The sequence below is a fragment of the Peromyscus eremicus genome, chromosome 7, assembly GCF_949786415.1.
Source record: "Peromyscus eremicus chromosome 7, PerEre_H2_v1, whole genome shotgun sequence".
Classification (NCBI taxonomy): domain Eukaryota; kingdom Metazoa; phylum Chordata; class Mammalia; order Rodentia; family Cricetidae; genus Peromyscus; species Peromyscus eremicus.
In genome coordinates this window covers 76945627-76967850 of record NC_081422.1, presented here as the reverse complement: position 1 = coordinate 76967850, position 22224 = coordinate 76945627, and the positions used below count along the sequence as shown (strand labels likewise).

The window sequence follows — 22224 nt, the reverse complement described above, 5'->3', positions numbered from 1 at the left end:
TAATCCCTCTACCCTGTCTTCAACTGTAATCCTGTAGCTCGGCCTGGTGCTTGGGTGTGGATCTCTGCATCTGCTTCCATCAGTTACTGTATGAGGGCTCTATGATGATGGTTAGGATATTCACCAATCTGAATACAGGGGGATGCCAGTTCGGCACCCTCTCTACTATTGCTAAGGCTCTTAGCCCTGATTTTAGCTATTTTATTTTATGCATGTCTACATAAACATTTAAGTCAATTTTTTTAAAAAAAAAGAGAAAATACCTTTCTTGAAAATAGTAACTAACCGATTAGTTGGCAACTTAATTCATTATTCCTTAATTGTATGTTAAAAATGAAAAAGTATCTTAGTAGAAGACATTTAAACTGTTCTACTATAGATAATATAATTATTATTGAGTATATGAAGACAAAAACCAATTAATATATTTAGTTACATGAATATTTTTATTTGAACCTATATATTTTATACTTTTGGCTATGCTAACAGGAGAAAACTTAGTACTGTGACAGCCACAGAAGAGAAAAACACTACACAAAGGAAAAGAGTACCTTGCCGTATGAGAACAGGAAGCTGAAAAAATTGACATTAAAAACAGTGACCCTTGTAGCTTATTAAAGTATTTATTACAAGCAGTTTTGGTACTATAACCATAGCAATTGGATGAAGGCATGCTTTCTTTTTCTACAAAGACTGACAGTTTTCACTGTTGTTTCTTTTTGTTATGGCCCTTTAGAAAGGAAAGGGAGAGTGAATGTGTAGTACAGTGTAAGCATGATAGAGACAAAGAGGGCAAGCTGAATTTTTTATGATTTTGCTTTTAATATGAAGTCTTGATTGTTATTTGGGGGAAATAGTAGGAAGTAAAAAATTAAATATAAATATTTTTAATCAGTAGTAACCCAAAGTATACATATGAGAAGTTTAGACATAGTCCTAATGGTGACTTTTAAATGCTGCACTGTAAAAATGATTAAGACAAAAGGAGAAGCTTCATTACTACTGAGATCTAAGAAATTGTGTAAGTCACATATTTTGTATGTGTGATGATTTTTCTGACTTATTTTTGGAATATATAGATCATCTTCTGTCTTGTGAAACATCCAGTTTAAGAACCTTAGAGAGTTATACTTTAGGAAAAGGTAGTTAACCAAAGCGACAGTACATGCCCATGTGATAAGATACATGGCTTTTGTTCTTCTACAGGTGACCGCTTCAGATCAGTCATAGATGATGCCTGGTGGTTTGGAACAATTGAAAGTCAAGAGCCTCTTCAACCTGAGTATCCTGATAGTTTGTTTCAGTGTTACAATGTTTGGTAAGAAATTACTGGCTGTATTTTGAATTAGATGAGGTTTTGAAATTTTTTTTTCTATCAGTAAAGGAGTAAAAATACCTCTTTTAATACTGAAACAATTATTTGTTTAAAGTGATTTTACTTTTCATTTTTTTAATGGAATAATTTTGCTTTCTTAAAGCTGGGACAATGGAGATACAGAAAAGATGAGTCCTTGGGATATGGAACTAATACCTAATAATGGTAAGTGTATGTTAGGTTCATTGCTTATACCTTGTGGAATTAGAATTAGTTGGTGTTGGGGTGTGTGTATGTGAGAGAGAGAGACAGACAGACTGACTGACTGACTGTGATGTATATGGGCACATATGTAATGGCACTTTGATGAAAGTCAGAGGATAACTTGCAGGAGTGGATTCTCTCCCACCTTGTGTAGCTAGGACTTTACTTGCGCTGTTAGGTTTTGTGGGAGGCACCAGTGCCCTGGGAGCCGTCCCTTCAGCCCTGGAGTTTGTTGTTGTTGGTTTTTTTTTTTTTTCAATAGGAAAACTGGTTTACTGCTGGAGGTCAATCCCCACACTCAAGAGGCAAAGGCAGGAGGTTTACCGTGTATGTTCAAGCCTAGCTAGGGCTGCATAGTAAGAACCTGACTCACAAAACAAAACAAAACCCAAACTGGATACCTGTTAAGGTTATTGTGACTAACCAATATAAAGTATATAATTAGACAAAGTTTAGCAGTGAACATGATTGACAGTTCTTCCCTATCTGGAACCTCTGTCTTAAAGGAGAGATTGAAATTAATATATTTGAACAAAATAGAGAAGTGTTTAATTATTTATCCTTTAAATTGATTATTTGGGGAGGGGTTCAGAGACATTTTTGTAACAGCAGCAGATAGTCCTTAAGAGGTGAGGCTTTTTAGTGGAAGTATCAACAGGACCTTGTCTTACTACTTTGTATGTGCTCTTGACTAGTTTCCAAGACTCAAAATCACTTTCTTGGTACTCATCCTTTGCTTTCTAAACAAGTGCCTTCCTATTCTTTCAGAATTACAGTCCATTATATGTGACAGATGTTGAGTGATCAATGGCTAGGGGCATTACAATTCATAACAGTAACCATCACCTTACATATAGCCTAGGAAAGTTGGGATTGGGGAGTTAGCCCTGGGAAAGTGAGGATGACGTACTTCTTATTCTGGAAAAGAGTGAATGGCTGAAGCATGGTAATTAAGTTTTTTTAAAAGTAGGACATAGTTATACATGCCTAAAAAGGGGTATAAGTAGTATATTGTAGATTATAAATGATTTATTTGTATATTAGAATCTTTTATGTCCTGTGCTTGGATTTTTAAATGGTGTACCTGTATCATCAGATAAAGATTTTTTAACAAGAAAAAAAATCTCATTTTTAATATAATAGAAATAAACCTTTATAAATGGTGTTTCTGAGTAGTTAATGTACCCTAAAAAATTACTAGAGAGATCTCTCAAGTTTCAAGGCCAGATTCATCTACTTAGTGACTTGCTAGCCAGTTAGGGCTACATAGTGAAATCCTATCTCAAAACAAAACAACAGGACTGGAAAAGATAGTTGAGCAGTTAAAAGCACTGGCCTTTCTTCTAGAGGATTCAAGTTTGGTTCCCAGCTCCCATATAGCAACTCACCGCCATCTATAAATCTTCTTGTAGGCAATCTGACCCTGTCTTCTGGTCTCTGTAGGCATCAAGCATAGACATATGTTTGGGCAAAACACCCAAACATATAAAATAAGTAAATATGTAAACTTTTAAATTTTTTTGGTGTTCTAACTTGCTGCATGTGGTTATTGTGAATATTAAATAGGAAGTGAACTCAGCCAGAAAACCTTAGAAATGAAAAAACTTTTCATGTTGATAATATTGGTCTAAAATTAGTTCATTTAGTACCAGTAATAAACATTTTTATTACACTGCTCAAAGGATAGAAAATGTAAAGATATCCATTTATAACTATGCCATTTGGCCTCTTTGGTTTGTCTTTGTGAGTTTAAATCTCATGTTTGAATTTGAAGTGATTTGATTGTTGTCATCTCAGATTCGCCTAATAAAGAAATGAAATTGGCTTTCTAGTACTGTGACTATTTTTTAAAAAAGAATTAGTAATACTAATTACCTATTTAAATACATCTTCATGTGTTTATTGAAGTCTATTGGCGCTGCTGAGGATTTTTTTCTTTTGTTCTATTTGGGTACACGTACTTATGCACATATAGTTATTTTGATTGTATACAATGTTTGGTTTCTGTTACAGTCTAGTTCAAAGGAAGTAATACTACCTGGTGCATTTGTAGAATCAGCCTCAAGACTACTTGGAATTTTCTTAGGTACAATGTTAAAGATTTAAGCTTGTGAAAAGCATTACTTTACAAATGGAAGACCTAAGATTTTTCTTTTGGAATTCATAGTTCTCTTTGTTCCTGTAGTAGAAATGTTGAGGCTTTGATTAAAATATTCTTAAAATTTTCATCAGTTTATTATCACTGTGTGTATTTTGTTAAAGTAAATAATGGCAGTTGGATGATGAAATGGATAAGATAATTGAAATTTGTTTTGTAGAAGTATTTTCTCTTCCAGATATAACTTGACTAGCTATAGTACACTTTAAGTATAAGTAATCATGTTGTTTTAAATGTGATGTCTTTTTTTAAGAATACATTTTATTTGCATTTAAAATTCGTCTATTATGAAAATCGTGGGGTTTTTTTTGTTTGTTTGTTTGGTTTTGTAATATCAATTATTTCTAAAGGAAAAACTCACCAGTAATTACTAAAGATGTTCACTGATGTGTTTTTCTATCTGCATTTCAGCTGTATTTCCAGAAGAATTGGGTACCAGTGTTCCTTTGACTGATGTTGAATGTAGGTCACTAATCTATAAGCCTCTTGATGGAGAATGGGGAGCCAATCCCAGGGATGAAGAATGTGAAAGAATTGTTGGAGGAATAAATCAGTTGATGACTCTAGGTAAATAATAGCATGTCAGTATAGAAAATCCATCTAAGTTGCATGAACTTCCTGTAGCTAAATTTCATGAGTCCACCATAAATGCCACAGGGTCTTCCACAAACCAGTTTGTAAAGCCTTCATGCACTCCACTGACTTGATAGGAACTGGAGGAGGAAGGTGATCAGAAGTTGAATTTAATTATTTGGATAGCTGTGCTTGTTTTGTCCTGGCTTTCCAAGTCTTTGTGAAGGGGAAGAACACGGGATATGGGCTGATTTTCCTGGTTTGTGAAAATGAAAGTCACCAGTGACATAAAACTTGCTTTTGAACTCTGGGCTTTCAAGGAGATTGTTGTAATTTAAACAACAATCTAGTAGTGCAGAATCAACTTCAAAGGACATAGGGAGAAATTAAGAGTAAGAACTGAAGACACTGGGCATATTGTTGTGTATTCAAATCTAGAAATTTTGTTTTTGTTTTTTTCCCCCTCTTCTTTTGTTGCCGAGGGTCAGACTGAGGGCCTTGCTCATGGTAGGCGAATGCTGTACTACCGAGCTGTATACCCAGCCCCCACAGTCTAATAAAATGGTAACTTTATAAAAGTCATCTTATAAATGCCATCTTAAATAGTTTTATCTACTTTAGGTTTTAAAAAGTTTAAAAATAAAATGATCTTAACTTGTATTCTAGTTTTTGCTCTATTTCCCTTGTGCTGATAAACTGATAATATTTTTATCTATTTTTTTCTTCATCCTAATGTACCAGTGAATTTCAAAATACAAAAAATAGATTTATAACCTTATGTATTTTAGATATTGCTTCAGCATTTGTGGCCCCTGTGGATCTGCAAGCTTATCCCATGTATTGCACTGTGGTGGCATATCCAACGGATCTAAGTACAATTAAACAAAGACTGGAAAACAGGTTTTACAGGTTAGAGCCATTTGATGTTGCTGATAACAAAAGATCTCTAAAGGATCCTTTCATCTAGTTAGTTACTAACAATCGCAGTTTCTCAGTTTTATCTGTACACAGATGGAAATGAACCCCATAGTGGTCAAGTTAAAATATAAAATATGAATCATCAACTTTTGAGAGTTTCCTACAGTGTTGATGCTGCTTGTCTATGGGATTATGAATGAATACTTTATTCTTTCATTGGCATTTTGTAAATCAAGCCAAAGACTTCATTCCTCCTAGTATATTTAATAGATTTTCTGTAAGTCTCTTGTTTATTGTGCTTTGAATGCCTATGAAAATACGATTAGAAAGGATTCACAAAAGTTTTTATAGTTTTTGCTTAAGCTTTTATGGTTAATTTGCTTTTGTGGGATAATGTTTTTTGGTTGCCAGTGAATTCTTTAGTTTTTTTTTTTTTTTTTTTTTTTTTTTTTTTGAGACATGGTCTTACTATGTAGCCTTTGGTGTCCTGGAACTTGCCATGTAGACCATGCTGGCCTCAAAGCCACCTACCTGCCACTGCCTCCCAAGTGCTGGGGTTAAATGCTGCCTAAGATATTTACAGAAATATGTTTAAATCTATAGTTTGGAATGAAATAGTGTTTTTAAGTTTATTTTTCTTAGTGTCTATGGCTTAATAGGCCAACACTTTAATGTGCATAATAATTGCATTAAAACCTTTTATGATCAGTTTTACATTTTTGCAGCACTTTATTCTTTTTCTAAGTTTAAGAAAGTTTTTATTCATACCCTATACTGATGATTTTCTGTATAGAATGTAGCTTTGGTTCTCTGACTGCTGTGAGTTATATCCTTGGATATAGCACTGCCATGTCCAACACTACTCTGTCCTTACTGACTAACATAAGCCCTAATAGCAGCAGTGTTACTGACATATGAGCTAGAAAAGTCATTCTTCCTGTCTGCCCTATATATCTCCTGGTGGGTGAGAACCATTTGAGCAAAGTGAAATAGAATTCAACTTGGTTTGAAAGATGATCTTATTTGGTTTTAGGTCCACTTGCTGTTGTATCATTATTGGTAATTCTTCATAGACAAAGAGATGAGCAAATTCCCTATGATAAGTTCTTTGCCACCCTATCTTGAAGGCTTCCACTATCAGGTGCAGAAGTTGAGAAGAATGAATGGAGACTATTAACTGTATTCCTAGACCTGGAATTGTCAAGGCTTAGGAGAGTTTATACATAGTGCTACAGGATAGAAAAAAACATGGGAGGACGTGAGGGACATTCACTGCTTGTTGGATTACCTCTTGCAAAAGAAGTTAGCATTTCCAACTATTGCTAATAAACTTTCTCATGGACACACTGCTAAAAAACACGCCGATTGCTAAAGTGTAATTTAATTTCAAGATACAGTATGCCTTAAATAGGCTTCTTTGGTGTTAATCTTATAACAATAAAAAGGAACTTGTGCATGTGTAAATAGAAATCATTTATTTTCCATCCTGCTAATACATTTAAAAATCTGAGTTACGTACTTATTTGACAGAATGTTTTCAAATGATATTACACTGTTAAAAGTTTTTTTTTTTTTTTTTTTTTTTTTTTTTACTTTTTTGTGTATTTTTACAGTTTGTTTTTCTTCTGATACCGTTCATTCCTTGGTAAAACTATTATAAGTTTTGTCCACTAGTCATTTAATACCTTATTTTATGTTTAAATGCACAGAAGTAGCTACAGTTGTATGGTTTTGCAACTGTAATTGCTTCTGTTCACATATCAGTAAGATTAACTGTTATACAATTGTTTTGTGTTCTCAGAAAGTGTCTTTAGATTTTCCTTTACTTTTAGAAATAAAATTATGAAGCCCCAGAATTTTTTTTACATTGCCAAACGTTCAAAAACACTTCCTAGTTAAGTTTCTTGCAGATTCTCATCATCTTTTTATGTTTTATTAGCAATCTATTGTTTACCTTTCTTCACATTTTAATTACTATTAGTATAATTAAAATGGTTTCCTTTCTGTATGGAAATGAGAGGAGGAAGTTATACCATACATTTCAGAAATGAGTAAAACAAACTATTAAACTTATTCATCTTCTGCCACTTTTCCTGTAGATATCCCCCTTTCCAAAAATCAGCATTATTAATTTGGTATGTCTTATTCCAGACATTTTCTACACAATAAATTTTTCTCTCTTAATGAATGCATTTGAACCTTACTATAATTGTTATTTTAGATATAGATTTTTAAGATGTAATATGTTTAAGAGTGAAATTAAAAAGTCAGATGTCATAATTTTAAATTGTGCACACATATTTATAAATATGAGATTAAGATTTCTGTATTTTTTTAAGGCGTGTTTCATCCCTAATGTGGGAAGTTCGATATATAGAACATAATACACGAACGTTTAATGAGCCAGGAAGCCCAATTGTGAAATCTGCCAAATTTGTTACCGATCTTCTTCTGCATTTTATAAAGTAAGTTATACATGATTCAGTATAATAGTTGTAATAATTAATGATGTGATTTTTAAAATGTATATTTTAAAGTATAAGGTGCTAAAATGTAAACTGCAATCATCTTTTAAATAGGTGATATTGTCACATAAGCATAGTTCCTCTTTTAAAATAGAAAGCATACTTTTCATCCCAGCACCGGGGAGGTAGAAATAGTGAACCTATGTGAGTTTGAGGCCAGAATAGTCTAGCTATAGAGTTCCAGGCCAGCTAGAGCTACATAGTAAGGCCCTATCTCAGAATAAAAAAGAAAAAAAGAAAGAAAGAAAATCACTTCCGACAGTTAGTCAGAAAATTACAATATATTCCATACGTCTTCATAGATGCCTTTACCTTCATGAATGTGTATGTACCACATACATGCAGTACCCACAGAAGGCAGAAGAGGGTGGTAAATGTTCTGGAGCTGGAGTGACAAGTGGTTTTCAGGTGCCCTGTGAGCATTGAGAACCAAACGGGGGTTTTCTACAAGATCAATAAATGCTCCTAACTACTAAATTTGCTCTCTAGCCCCTAGTACAGCTTTTGACATTAATAATCACAGTAAAGATTTACTGAACATGGAATAGTTTTTCCTTCATTGGTTTTTTTGAACCATGTATAATCTTACAGGTGGTAGAGATTATTATCTGATATTCTCAGTTGAGGAAATTTGCCTTAGCTAAATTAAATTGCACATACAGATGAATGTTTGCCATTTGATTTGAGAACTTTGCATTTTAACATCATACGTATTTACTCTGTCAAGTTTATTAATAAAGTATTAAGCTGTGCAGCAAGGTACTAAATTTGAATTTCCAAGATTGAAGTTATCACAGCTATTGGGGGAGCTGAGGCAGGGTTGGGAATGGCCTAGGCAACATTAAGACATTATTATTTCTTTTTTTTTTTTTTTTTTTTTTTTTTTTTTTTTTTGGTTTTTCGAGACAGGGTTTCTCTGTGTAGCTTTGCGCCGTTCCTGGAACTCACTTGGTAGTCCAGGCTGGCCTCGAACTCACAGAGATCCGCCTGGCTCTGCCTCCCGAGTGCTGGGATTAAAGGCATGCGCCACCACCGCCCGGCTAAGACATTATTATTTCTTATTTATTGTTTTGGGTCTTGCTCTCACTTGGAGATCTGCCTGCCTTTGCTTCCAAAGGTTAGGATTAAAGGGGTGAACTACCATGCCCACCTCAGGAGACAGCTCAAAAAAAAAAAAAAAATGTTCATTCACAAAGTTTGTATTCTACTCATCAATTCCATACATTAGTAAGGGTAGTAACTACCATTGAAAGTTTGTATTCTATTCATCAATTCCATATATTAGTAAGGGTAGTAACTACCATTGAAAGTTTGTATTCTGCTCATCAACTCTATATATTAGTAAGGGTAGTAACAACCATTGAAAGTTTGTATTCTGCTCATCAGTTCCATACATTAGTAAGGGTAGTAACTACCATTTAAAGCAGAAACACTTCCTCCCTTACTCAGCTGTCATGTGTCCTTAGAATGAATTGAGCCGTAGAAATTGAAGCCAAGGCATAAATACAATGTTGGTATAAAAACTGTTCCAGTTATATATTAATGTCACTATTTATATTAGAGAATTTTTATTTTTCTGTTTAAAAACAGGTAATACTGTATTTTAAATGCCCACAAGGCTATAACTAGTTTTTTATTTGTATATATTAGAGGAAATATTCAGGCTTTTAAGCCAGTGTGGTTCTTAACCTGTAAGGTCATGTCCCGTTTGTGTGTGTGTGTGTGTGTGTGTGTGATCATATCAGATATCCTGTATATCAGATATTTGCATTATGATTCATAACTAGAAAAATTACAGTTAAGAAGTAGTAATAAAATATTTTTATGGTTGGGTGGTCACCACCATATAAGGAACTTGTATTAAAGAGTTACAGCATTAGGAAGGTTTAGAACCACTGTTTTAAGCAAATCTTTTTGAACATAACCTTAGGATTCATCCCTTTTCTTTGAAATCAGTGGGTTTTGCTGAGTTACAGGCAATTTCTATATAGGATTGACAACAAAATTACTGAGTAACTTATTATTAAGTAATTGGTTTTAGTTATACTGTGCTGATAGTTTACCATGAGACCCTTTTCCAACAGCATCCTGTGACATTTCTCTGTTCCCTGTGTAATTAGGGGGTTTTACTACTGTGCTTTTGCCTTTCTTGAGGAAGTTGGTAACATGCACAGACTACCTAGGGAACTTTATCTGTGACATCTCTTTCAAACAGTCTATAGAATTATATAATTCATTTTTAAATGAAGGCGAAGAAAAATATTTTTTTGATTAGTCTATGAAAACATTGATTTCAAATAGTTATTTGATGGCATGGCTATAGCTTAGTGATTAAGCCCTATACTAGTTTTTGATAGACCCTAGGTTCAGAGTCACCAATACCACCAACAAAATAAAGTCATGCCATCATCTTGAAGTGCAGGTTAATATAGATTTAAAGAATTTATATTACATATCTCTAAAAGTAAATGCCTGGCTTTTTTTTTTTATTCAAATAAAATTTGTAGCTAATAGTTTTTAAGATAGATAAGCTTTGAAATTTTGATTATTATACTTTTTCAGTTGACTATTCAGCAAATATTTTACATAATAGATATATCCTAAGTGATGTAATAAGTATTTGGTGAAAAAAATCATACTTTACTTTTGTAATAGAGTTTTATGAGATAGTAAAAGTTGCTATAAGGATAATGAGTTAATAAGAATTATGAAAAATAAGGGTAAGGGAAAATACAGAACATAGTAGAAGAATGTTAAGGTCACAAAGTAGATGCTGATGAACTCAGAAATTAGGTCAGAGGAAAGTCGTTTCAGGGATAAGCAATAGAATTATGTGAGATGATAAAAAAAAATTTTTTTTCCCCGAGATAGGGTTTCTCTCTGTAGCTTTGCGCCTTTCCTGGAACTCACTCGGTAGCCCAGGCTGGCCTTGAACTCACAGAGATCTGCCTGCCTCTGCCTCCTGAGTGCTGGGATTAAAGGTGTGCTCCACCACCACCCGGCAATGATAAAAATTATAAAGACTGAATTGTTGAGGCCAGTGAGGTTGCCTACCAGATAAGGATCTTGCAGCCTACCCTGACAATCTGAGTTCAGTTCCAAGAGCTGGGAGAGGAGTTGTAGTCAACAATGGAAAAATTGTTTGGCTTAAAGTTTTTATCTTAAGGACATCTTGGCGCATGTCTTTAATCCCAGCACTTGGGAGACAGAGCCAGGCGGATCTTTGTGAGTTCGAGGCCAGCGTGGTCTACAGAGTGAGTTCCAGGAAAGGCGCAAAGCTACACAGAGAAACCCTGTCTCGAAAAACCAAAAAAAAAAAAAAAAAAAAAAAAAAAAGTTTCTGTCTTAAAATCTGGTTTTAGGAACAAATTCTTAAAAGTCACAAAAATCTAATTAGACATCCACATTTTCTTTGATTATTTAGGGACCAGACTTGTTATAACATAATTCCAGTTTACAACTCAATGAAGAAGAAAGTTTTGTCTGACTCTGAGGTATGTAACTTACTTCACTGTGGTTGCTACATTAACTAACACTACATGTTCTAGTATACTAAATATGATTTCTGTGTAATAGTTTTCAGATTAAAGTTGGTAGAAAATTGCTCTTGTTCAGTACTGTATTGTTTACTGTTGCTATCATATTTAGAACTTACTTGCGATTGAAAACAAGTATTTTCTGGGAAGAGACTTTACTTGCTCAGTTATGTGCCATAGGATATTTGATATAAATTTTCTAAGGTGTGAAAGGAATAACTACCAAATGATGAGATCTAGGTTGTTTCATGAATTGGATGTTTTATTTCCTCAAAGGAAGAAGAGAAAGACGCTGATGTACCTGGAACTTCTACCCGAAAAAGGAAGGTAACAGCATTTTGCTTTTGATAGTATTTGTTTTTACAAAAGTATTTTTGTTAAAGTATATTAAAAGCTTATTCCTTTATACTTAGTAATATTAAAAGTAATTTAAATGTTCAAAAAACTTTTAATTATAAAAATACTTTTCTGAGAAAGGTTAGTATTTTATTTGAATTAATATTTTATATGGGTTTAACATCCCTAATCTGAAAATCTGATATTCAGAATGCTCAAAACTCTATAGCTTTTGACCATTGTCAATCAAAAAGTTTCTCATTTTGGTTTTCAGATTTTTGATTAGTATTCTTCAGCCAGTAAAGTCTATGCAAATATTGCAAAACAGAAAGATTTCAAATATAAATACTTCTCATGCCAAGCTTTTCAGGTCGGGGATGCTCATTCTGTGTCTGATTACCTAAGACTGTATTAAAAGTACAAATTGGGGCTAGTATGGTACCTTAGTGAGTAGAGTACTTGCTCTGCAGACATCAGGGCCTGAGTTTAATCCCCAGCATCCACATAAAAAGCCAGATATAGTGTAGCTCAATTGCAATCCCAGTGTTAGGGAAGTGAAGACAGAGGTTCCTTGACACTTGCTAGTCAGTGAGCCCAACCTTACTGTGAGGAACCCTGAACAAACAAGGTTTTCAGTAGTTGTAAGATTATAGGTGGGTTTCCAGTCCCGTGTTGGGCAGTTAGCAACCACTCTTGCTCCAGGAGTGAGGGTGTATTCTGATGCCTATAGCCTTTGCAGGCACATACACATAAGTGCACGTACCCAAGATGATACACCTTTAACCTCAGCACTGGAAAGGCAGAGACAGGCATATCTCTGTGAGTTTGAGGGAGCCAGAGCTACCTAGAGAAAGACTATCTCAAAAAACAACACGGAACGTAGAATAAATACTTAAAAAATGAAAACAAAGTTGATGGCTCCTGAAGAAAGGCACCAGATGTGTCACAAAGGCCTCACATATGTGCACACACTCTAAAAATCAAGCGAATTGCGTAACAGCTGTTAGTAATGTACTCGTGTTGGTGTTCTCCCCCTCCTGCCCCCCCCGCCCCCCCCCCCCCCCAGGATCATCAACCTAGAAGAAGGTTACGCAACAGAGCTCAGTCTTATGATATTCAAGCATGGAAGAAACAATGTCAAGAGTTGTTAAATCTCATATTTCAGTGTGAAGATTCAGAGCCTTTTCGACAGCCAGTAGATCTTCTTGAATATCCAGTGAGTATTTCTAAAATTGTTTTACACTGTTGTTATTCCACTAATTTTTATTACTCGGCTTCATTTCATCATGAGCTCATATATGTTCTCATTACCTATTCAGTTACAAAGAACTCTTAAATTGGACAGTGTGGTAAAATGGAAAATGACCTAAAATAGGCCTCTAAAGAACTTGCTTATACATGTAGCTATGGTCTTAACATAGAGTAAGTCACTTAGTTTTCCTATATGAATATAATTTTTACCAACTGTCCTAGTTTGCTTGCTTTTGCCACTGTGATAAACACCATGAGCAAAAGCAACTTGGGGAGGAAAGGGTTATTTGGCTTACAGATTAAGAGTCCATCATTAAGGGAAGCCAGGGCGGGAACTGAAGCAAAAACTATGGAGGAATGCTGCTTACTGTGTTGTTTAGCTCCCTTTCTTACACAACCCAGGACCGTCTGCACAGGGATAGCACCACAGAGGATTGAGCTATTCCACATCATTCATTATTCAAAAAGATTCCTCTATACCTTGTGTCATGTTGACATCCCCTCCCCACAAAAAAAACTTTACCAGCACATATTCTTTACTTCTGCATACTAATTCTAAGAATTTACAGCTATTATCTAGAAAACAAAAATAATACCTATTTTTCTCATGGAATTACGGTGATGAAATGAAAATACATAATAAATAGTTTTGTAATGATGAAGTAAGTACTCACTACATGCATATATCAGTTAATATTATTGTATGAATTTAGATAATGCCAGTGTGTGAAGTTTAGGGAATGGATGGTTAAAAGGGTTGGAATTATATGGTCCAGCTATTCATAATTGCATAGAGACACAGAAATCTCAATCCAGGTTGAAATGATACATATTTTTTAATTCTTCTACTTAGGAATTCAGGATTTTATAGTTTTATGTGGCATCACAACCTAGATATGGTTTCATCCAGCTTCATTATTTTTATATAGACATTTTAATTTGAAATGATGAATATAGACAAGTGTTTGTTGATAGATACTATAAAATAATTTTTCAATTTTGAAAGCCAGAAGCAGACTCATTAAATACGCAAAAGAAATGTTTAATTGTAACAGTGGAGTAAATTGGGTTAATGAGAAACTCACCTTCCCAGAATTCCAGGATTGAGTTTTTGCTATATACAAAGCTCTGATTTTCTATTTTGTTTGTTTGTTTTTGTTTTTGTTTTTGTTTGAGACAGGGTTTCTCTGTGTAGCTTTGCGCCTTTCCTGAAACTCACTTGGTAGCCCAAGCTGGCCTCAAACTCACAGAGGTCCACCTGGCTGTGCCTCCCAAGTGCTGGGATTAAAGGCGTGCGCCACCATCGCCCAGCTCGCTCTGATTTTCAAAAGCTTGGCTTCCCTTTAATTCCTGCAAATTCGTTGTAGTTTTAAAAATTATTTACAATTTACTTATTGCTATTAGTTGCTTATGTTTTGAGCCTTAATGTTTTTATTCTAGAGATAAAAAAAAATATTAACCCTGTACAGAAACAAACGTGGCCTTGGGCCACAGTTAGGAAAGAATTGAGAACCCACTCTAAACCAACTGAATAATTCCTTCCACAACCTAGGTCATTCTTAGCTCTGGTGTGCTATGTATGGGTTTATAATCTCAATTTATACAATTGAATATCAGAATTTGTGGGATACACTTACAGTAGTGTAGAGAATTTTAAAACTGAGTGTACTCTGCAGTATATCAGAACTCTTGAAATCAATAATGTATGTTCACATCTCAGTATAGAAAAGAAAGAGTAAAAGCAAAAGGAAACAGGATTAAAATAATCCAAAGCTGAAATGAGTGCTATTGAAAAGTTCAGTATACTCTGTAGTACTAAATAAATTCCTAGCCATATACTGCAGAGATCATTAGCTCTCCTTTGACCTCTGTTTTGTGCCATCTTGTTGCCCTATTTTATATCCAGTTGACTTCAACAATTCTATTGTCCCTTACGCAAAGAATGCAGGCTTTTTGACATCTATTTACATTTATTATTATTGTTTATTCAAAAGTACCTAAATAGGTAAATTCTGAAACTTGACTGTAACTTCAGCCTTTATATAGATGGGATGTTTTGGGAAGTTGTAGATTTATTTTTGTTTCACATATTAGCATTTTGCCTGCATGTATGTTTACCATGTATATGCCTGATGCTTGCAGAATTCAGAAGAGAGCATTGGATCCCCTTGAACTCAAAGGATGGTCATGAATCACCATGTTGGTGTTAGTAACTGAGCCCTGATCCTCTGCAAGAGCAGCAGGTGCTCTTGTCCACTGAGCCATCTGTCCAACCCCACTTCGATTGTATTTCTTCATTTTATAATTTTATAGTGCTTCAATGAGTTGACATTCATTAGATGTATAAGTGGACCGAAGTTTTTAAGGTTTTACTGTTTTGGTTTTACAAATGGTTGTTAATAGTTCTGTGAGTTAACTTGCCATAGAAAGCCTATGAATTCTTGTGTTGTAAAATGATACTTTGGTAGTAGTAATAATACTGTTTCCTTCTCTCTTAGGACTATAGAGACATCATTGACACTCCAATGGACTTTGCTACTGTCAGAGAAACTTTAGAGGCTGGGAATTACGAGTCACCAATGGAGTTATGTAAAGATGTCAGGCTCATTTTTAGTAATTCCAAAGCATATACACCAAGCAAAAGATCAAGGGTATATCATCAAATTATTTTATTTTGTTCAAAGGATGTCAAATCTGTAAATGTTTTTATTTAAAACTTTGAGCAAAATTAACTGGCTATTATGTTGTTAATATTAATAGTGACCTACTGCTTTCTACTGTACTTTTTTTGTGATTCAAATTGATGTCATTTAAACACTGATAGCAGTTCAGGAATAGTTGCCTTTTTAAAGGTAGTGTGATTGATTGTCTTGTTAAATAGAGCCTTCTGCCTACCTAGTTCCATATTAATGAGTAGAACCAATTGAGAATGACTTGTAAAAGTTCAGCCTGTCACCTTTGGTCAAAACACAGCTTCACAAAATGGGCAGTATAAGAGTGAAGAGATCATCTTGATTATAGTCCTAGATAGCAAGGGAATGAGTTTCCAGCCCTTTGGGGTGGTTTAAGTATGATAAGAGTTCACAATGAGGAATTTTTCCACTCTCCCAACTTGAGAATCTTTTCTGTTAAATATCTCAAATGTCTAAAATTCAAAATAACTCAAATGTCTATAGTCAAAATAATTCAATTGTAAAATACTTTGCATCAGAAGAGAACCAAAAAAAAAATACAAACAGCAATATTTAAATTCTAAAAAATTTTACCAAAAAAATATTTATAGTATTTACTAAATGGACATTTTCTTTTGAAGAATTTCATTTGAACCAGTTTTATGGATGTTTTTTCTCTCCGTAGATTTACAGCATGAGTTTACGCCTGTCTGCTTTCTTTGAAGAACACATTAGTTCAGTTTTGTCAGATTACAAGTCTGCTCTTCGTTTTCATAAAAGAAATACTATAACCAAAAGGAGGAAGAAGCGAAACAGAAGCAGCTCCCTTTCCAGCAGCGCCGCCTCAAGGTACTTAAGTGTCTTTTCGATGACGTTAGCTAATCTGTGACTTTGTCATCCAAAATGGCAGAACGTGGTGGTTTTTAATGCTTCCTTTACTATTCCCTATATTGCAGAATGATATATTTGACATGCAAGTTCCTATGATGTGGAGGATTTTTAATCTTTTAAACTAAAGCTTTACTAGTGTAAGTGCTTAAATTCAAACTGCTAAATCTATACAGTAAAACAGCATTTTTAGGATAATGATGGCATCATGCTTTCTGTCATATAGTTTTAGCATTTATGATGATCCTTCACTAAATATTCACTTTTCAAAGGCTCACAACCATATGAAATCCACTACAAATCTCATATTATAACATATTTCATGATAGTACAAATGTTGGATTCAACAATGTTATAAAACTCTTACCACTTATGTGGAGAATTAAGAGTGACTAACAATGTTCTAATGTTATTTACAGCCCTGAAAGGAAAAAAAGGATCTTAAAGCCCCAACTGAAATCAGAAATATCTACCTCTCCATTCTCTGTACCTACACGATCAGTACTGCCAAGGCATAATGCTGCTCAGATAAATGGTAAACCAGAATCCAATTCTGTGGTTCGAACCAGGAGCAACCGTGTAGCTGTAGATCCAGTTATCACTGAGCAGCCATCTACATCATCAGCCACAAAAGCTTTTATTTCAAAAAATAATACATCTGCCATGCCAGGAAAAACAAGTAAGACTTAATCACACTTTCTACATCAGGGTGTAGGTTTTTTTCTCTTTTTTAAAAAGCTTTTGATTTTCCGTGAGTTTTAGTAATTACCTGAAGTTATTGTTGTTGCTTTCTTTATTGTTTTTCCTCTTTTTGAAAAATTGGTTAAGTGAGAAAAAGAAAATTGAGGTTTAGGGATATTTTTGTAGGGCAAAACAATAGCAAACTGATAGAGACTACCCAAATATAAACCCTAGGCTTGCTAGCAATTTGCCAAGACTTGCCTCATAATCTTAAACTGAGGAGAAAGCTTCTTCTAGTTGGGCTGCACTTGTTAAAATTTTCTTGTAGCCATTTCTTACTAGAGAGAAGATTACTGGGCTTCTCTGGTATACATGGGGCTTTGGGTTATATCCCAGTATAACAGAAAAGAAAGATTTTGTGAAGAAGCCTAAAGTATCACTCAATTTTTGTCCTCTTGGCTAATTGAAGCAATTCAGGTTAGAAGCAATCCCAGACCTTTTGCTTATGTTGGAGTTCACTAAGTCTTAGCTTCTCATCTTTTTACATTTGTGTTTTAGTGCTAGAAAATTCTGTGAAACATTCCAAGGTCTTGAGTACGCTTCCAAGCCCTGACCAACCCACATTTGGCCATGGTACGAGGAATAACTCTGTAAAAGAAAACATGGAAAAGGAAAAGCCTGTCAAACGTAAAATGAAGTCCTCTGTACTGTCAAAAGCATCCACACTTCCAAAGTCATCAGCTGTCATTGATCAAGGTAAAATGTTACTTAATATCTGGGTGTGGTGGTACATGGTTGTTCAGTAGAGAGGCTGAGAAAGGAAGTTCACAGGTCTGAGGCCAAGCCAATGTAATGAGTACCCCGCCTCAAAAAAAAGTAAAAATAAAAGTGTTACTTGTATATGGTAGGTCTTTCTTACAATTAATGTTTTTATAGGAGATGGTAGGTGTCAATTTAAAAGTTACAGGGTGTAATCTGGTAAACCTAGTAACTTGCAGCTTTGTATTAAAAGCAAAACATTGTTAACAATTTTAAAGATTAAAAAAACTATATGGAACTAAAAATTTATTCTAGAATTAAACACTTTGAATGTTGTAAACTAGTTTCTTGCTTCATTGTTAAAAACCTAAACAAATTGGATTTTGTTAACCCAGTATTCATATTTCTAGAACAAAAATATAAACTGTTAATAGACCATAGGTCACAAAAAAAATACACTGACCTTTACTTAATGGTAACTCACTGGTTTTCAACTCTTGTTGCCTTATACTTAGGAATCCAAAACCTGCAGCGCAGGGTTTGTTTGTTGTTTTGTAAAGGCTTTATGTTTGAAAGACGGGAGAAAGCAACTAATAAAATATGCCGTAAGGCTTATTAAAAGAATGGCTTCATTACCACATTACAAAGATAGCCCACTAATGAGCATTTTGTATTATAGTTTCCAAAAAAATGTGCCTTAGACGTTTCTTCCCTAATATTCTGACCAGAAACCTCACTCAAATTTTCTTGGTTAAATGGCTTTGTCCATTTTAAAACATCATATTTTACCCACCTACAAAGACTAAAATTTGGGTGTCAATCTAGCATCCAAATCTGTTCAACTGTTTTTAGATTTTTATGTTTTGTGTGTTCGTCTCTAACATCTCCTAAACTCCTCTGTCTTCCTTCCATGGGTATAATTCCTTTAATTCCCAGCTGTTCCTCCGTTTCACTTCTCAGGTCTTCTCTCCTCGCCATCATTGTCTCACTGAGTTCTGTGGTCTGCCTCATCCTCCCATTTCCACCCGTTCTTCCCTCCCTGGTTTACCTCTTCCTGGACCACTGGAGAGTCTCTTATCTTTGCCTTCTTCCTTCTTTGGATGGTCTCCCCCCCCCCCCTCTTAATTTGTCTCCTTTTAACTCTCACAATATCATTTCTGGGATTCTTAAAAAATTATTTTTTCATTTTATGTGTATGAGTGTTTTGCCTGCGTGTATGTCTTTGAAACACATGCATGCAGTGCCTATGGAGGCTAGAAGAGGGGGTCAAATCTCGTGGAACTGGAGTTAGAAATAGTTGTGAACCATGTTGTGGGTGCTGGGAATCATACCCCAGGTCCTCTGAAAGACAATCACCTATACTTGCCATATGGTGGATAAGTGTTTTAATAAGCATTTTAGCATTTCTTAATTTTTTTATTTTTGAAAATTTCATGTATTTATACAATGTATTTTGATCAAGCTATTACTTCTCCTACAGACTCCCACTGTTGTCCTGCTTGTTTTCCTCCAAACTCCATATTCTCCTCTAATACCCCAAGTCCAGTTAATACTGCAGTTATTCACATGTGTTTGTGGCCACCTACTAAGACACGGACAATACACTACCAGCCACATCCCTAAAAGAAGTGATTGGTCTCCCTCATTAGTCCTTAACTTCCAGTAGCTACTCTGCCAAGCATGGAGCCTCAGGGGCCTCTACCCCATTCATGCTGAAATTTTGACTGGCTTTATCTTGTACTGATGATAACCACAGCTGCTATGAGTTGATGTATATAACAGCCATGTTATGTCCATAGGTCAGCACCACTCTCCTCCCCATTCACAGCTGAACACTCAGTTACACTCTGCATTTGGACTGGATAGGGGTCTCAGCATTAAACACTACCCACTAAAGAAAGCAGGTTCTCCAACCAAAGTTTATAGCAACACAAATCTATTGGTAGAAACTTAAATATTTAGTAATAAGCCATTTGACAGTATGAGCATTTAGCAAAAACAAAAAAAACAAAAAAAACCAAAAAACAGCTGTTCATCCTCTTAGGGCATATAGTCTCCTAAGTCATGGGCTTTTTGACCAAGATATATAGTAGTAAGCATGAACTTCTGCCTTTGGAACAGGCCTCATAATCCAGTTGAAATGGTTGATTACCCCTTAAACAACATTGTTCCAGTGGGCAGATGTTTCCTGATAGCTTGGTATTATGCATATAGGCTTCAGTTCTGGATGAGACCAATGTTGTCTTTTCTCCTCCTGAAACCTACTTGCACCTTCTGGTATTGTGTAAGAACAGTCAGCAGGGAGAGAGTTTGGGGATCCATTGAGATTTTCTTCCCTGTCCCCAAAGTGAGGAATGGCTTCATCAGTAAGGTCTTAACTATCTAGTTGTGGTGAGCAGTCAAAGTCAGTGGAAATAGCTTGTGTTGTTGGGTGCTTCTGGGGGCTCCTTACCAATGACTCAGAGAGATCCTGAGCCAGACACTGAGATTTTTATTTACTAGCCCATATCTTCTGGGAGCAGCAGTAGCCACTCATACAAGGTTCTTCTATTAAAATCCTAGTTTAAATAAAATTTTGAAATTAGCTGTCAAAATAGTGGATTTCCATAATACTTTTTCATATATTCTTAGTTTGGACTAACCTCCTCCAATGCTGTCCTCAGTCTTCCTATCTCCACTTACACATAGAACTCTTGAGTATTCCCCCATCTCCCCTTCGTGTGGCTTGTGTTCTGTTCCCTGTAATTCATTTGTACCTGTGCTTGCTAGTTTTGGTTTGTGCTCCATTTTGTCAGATATTAGAGTACTAGGTATTATTTCATGATTCTTCTTTCCTAAAACAACTTTTTCGGTTCTTTTATCTTAAAATAGAACCTGTTTCTAACCCAGTTTGTTAGTCCTTGTATTTTTATTGGGGAATTGAGGCTATTAACATTCAGAGTATTCAACGTTTTGTCTGTGTTCTTATCATTTCACTGTGGTGTTTGGTTGGTTGGGGTTTTTGTGTGTTTTATTGTTTTTTTGGTTTGGTTTAGTTTTGTCTGTGGGTTTTCTTGGACCTTTTTTTATTATTATTATCCTAATATTTACTTATCTTCTGTGGCCCCTTGAGTGTGTTTATCTTTCTCTTCATTTCTATGTATTCTTTCTATGTATTATTTGTAGGGCTGGCCTAGTCTTCTTAAATTCTTTCAGTGTTCTTATCCTGGGAAGCTTTGATTTCTCCTTCTATTAATAGACTTGCTGCTATACATTATAATCTAGGCTGACAGTTTCAGGTTTTCAGAACTTGGAATACATCTTTCTAAGGCCTTCTGGTTTTAAACATCTCAGTTGAATAATTAGGAGTTATTTTGATGGACCTGCCTTTGTAAATGACTTGACCTTTCTCTCTCTACCCTTTCTTTATTCTGTTTTTAGTGTTTTGACGGGATGTCGTTGTGGGGTAGGGTTTTTTTTTTTTGTTTTTGTTTTTGTTTTGTGATCCTTTCTATTTGGTGTTCAGTTAGACCTCTTGTAGCTGCATAAGGCATCTCTTCCTCTAGGTTTGAGAAATTTTCTTCTGTGATTTTCTGGAAAGTCTAGCATTATATTTCTTTGTTTTTTCTACGCCCATAATTTGCATGTCAGATTTTTTCACAGTATCTCAAAAAAAAAAAAATTCTGATACGTGTGTGTAATTGATCTTTTTTGAATGATCCAGTTCCTCTGCTTATATTTAGTGTTTTTTATCAGTAGTCTGTCTTTATGTAAAGCAAAAAAAAAAAAAAAACCCACAGACCTCAGTCAGTTTGCTTCGTGGAATATCCTTCGCTACTTTATGCACATTCCCACATTTCTCTACCACACCTTTACCTCACAGTTGTAAAGAGCTGATCTAAAGAAAATCATTTATGGGGGGAGGCTTGCAGGTTTTTGTTTTTTTTTTTTCCTCTTCACCCCTTGCTCTGACTTGGTAAATTTCTTGCCTTTTATCATGGGATTGGTTAACAGTAAGATTTTTAACCAAAATAATAGTCCACATTACATGATTGATACAGTGTCAATATTGTGTGATTACAGATTATCATTTGCCATTCAATTACATGAAGAGATAGACTATTTGAATAGCATGTAAAAAGAAAAACTCCTATTCAGTTGTCTTACAGTGAATGTGCACACGTGTGTGTGCATGTGGTGGTCAGCAGTTGATGTAAAGTGTTTCTCAATCAATCACCTTCTATTTTGAGGCACAGGGCCTTATGGTTATATATTGTTTGTAATTTAGGAAATAAAGCTTGCCTGAAGAGCGGAGGACAGAGCTAGCCACAGAGGTCAGGCAGTGGTGGCACACACCTTTAATCCCAGC

At 35.0% G+C, this 22224-nt stretch overlaps 1 protein-coding gene across 4 annotated transcripts in view; it reads left to right on the top strand.

Moving 5' to 3' along the window:
• The window catches only part of Phip (pleckstrin homology domain interacting protein), a 124669-nt gene that overhangs the window by 95292 nt on the left and 7153 nt on the right, over positions 1 to 22224 (top strand). For all 4 annotated transcript variants that reach the window (XR_009380297.1, XM_059268295.1, XM_059268294.1 and 1 more), the window contains exons 28-39: positions 1207 to 1318; positions 1479 to 1540; positions 4149 to 4304; positions 5099 to 5219; positions 7568 to 7693; positions 11178 to 11247; positions 11566 to 11616; positions 12692 to 12841; positions 15375 to 15527; positions 16234 to 16397; positions 16856 to 17115; positions 17676 to 17873. Coding sequence is in view for 3 of the 4 variants with exons in the window: in XM_059268295.1 (XP_059124278.1) it covers positions 1207 to 1318; positions 1479 to 1540; positions 4149 to 4304; positions 5099 to 5219; positions 7568 to 7693; positions 11178 to 11247; positions 11566 to 11616; positions 12692 to 12841; positions 15375 to 15527; positions 16234 to 16397; positions 16856 to 17115; positions 17676 to 17873 (1623 nt within the window). In the remaining variant the exon portion in view is untranslated. The remainder of the gene's footprint in view (positions 1 to 1206; positions 1319 to 1478; positions 1541 to 4148; positions 4305 to 5098; positions 5220 to 7567; positions 7694 to 11177; positions 11248 to 11565; positions 11617 to 12691; positions 12842 to 15374; positions 15528 to 16233; positions 16398 to 16855; positions 17116 to 17675; positions 17874 to 22224) is intronic.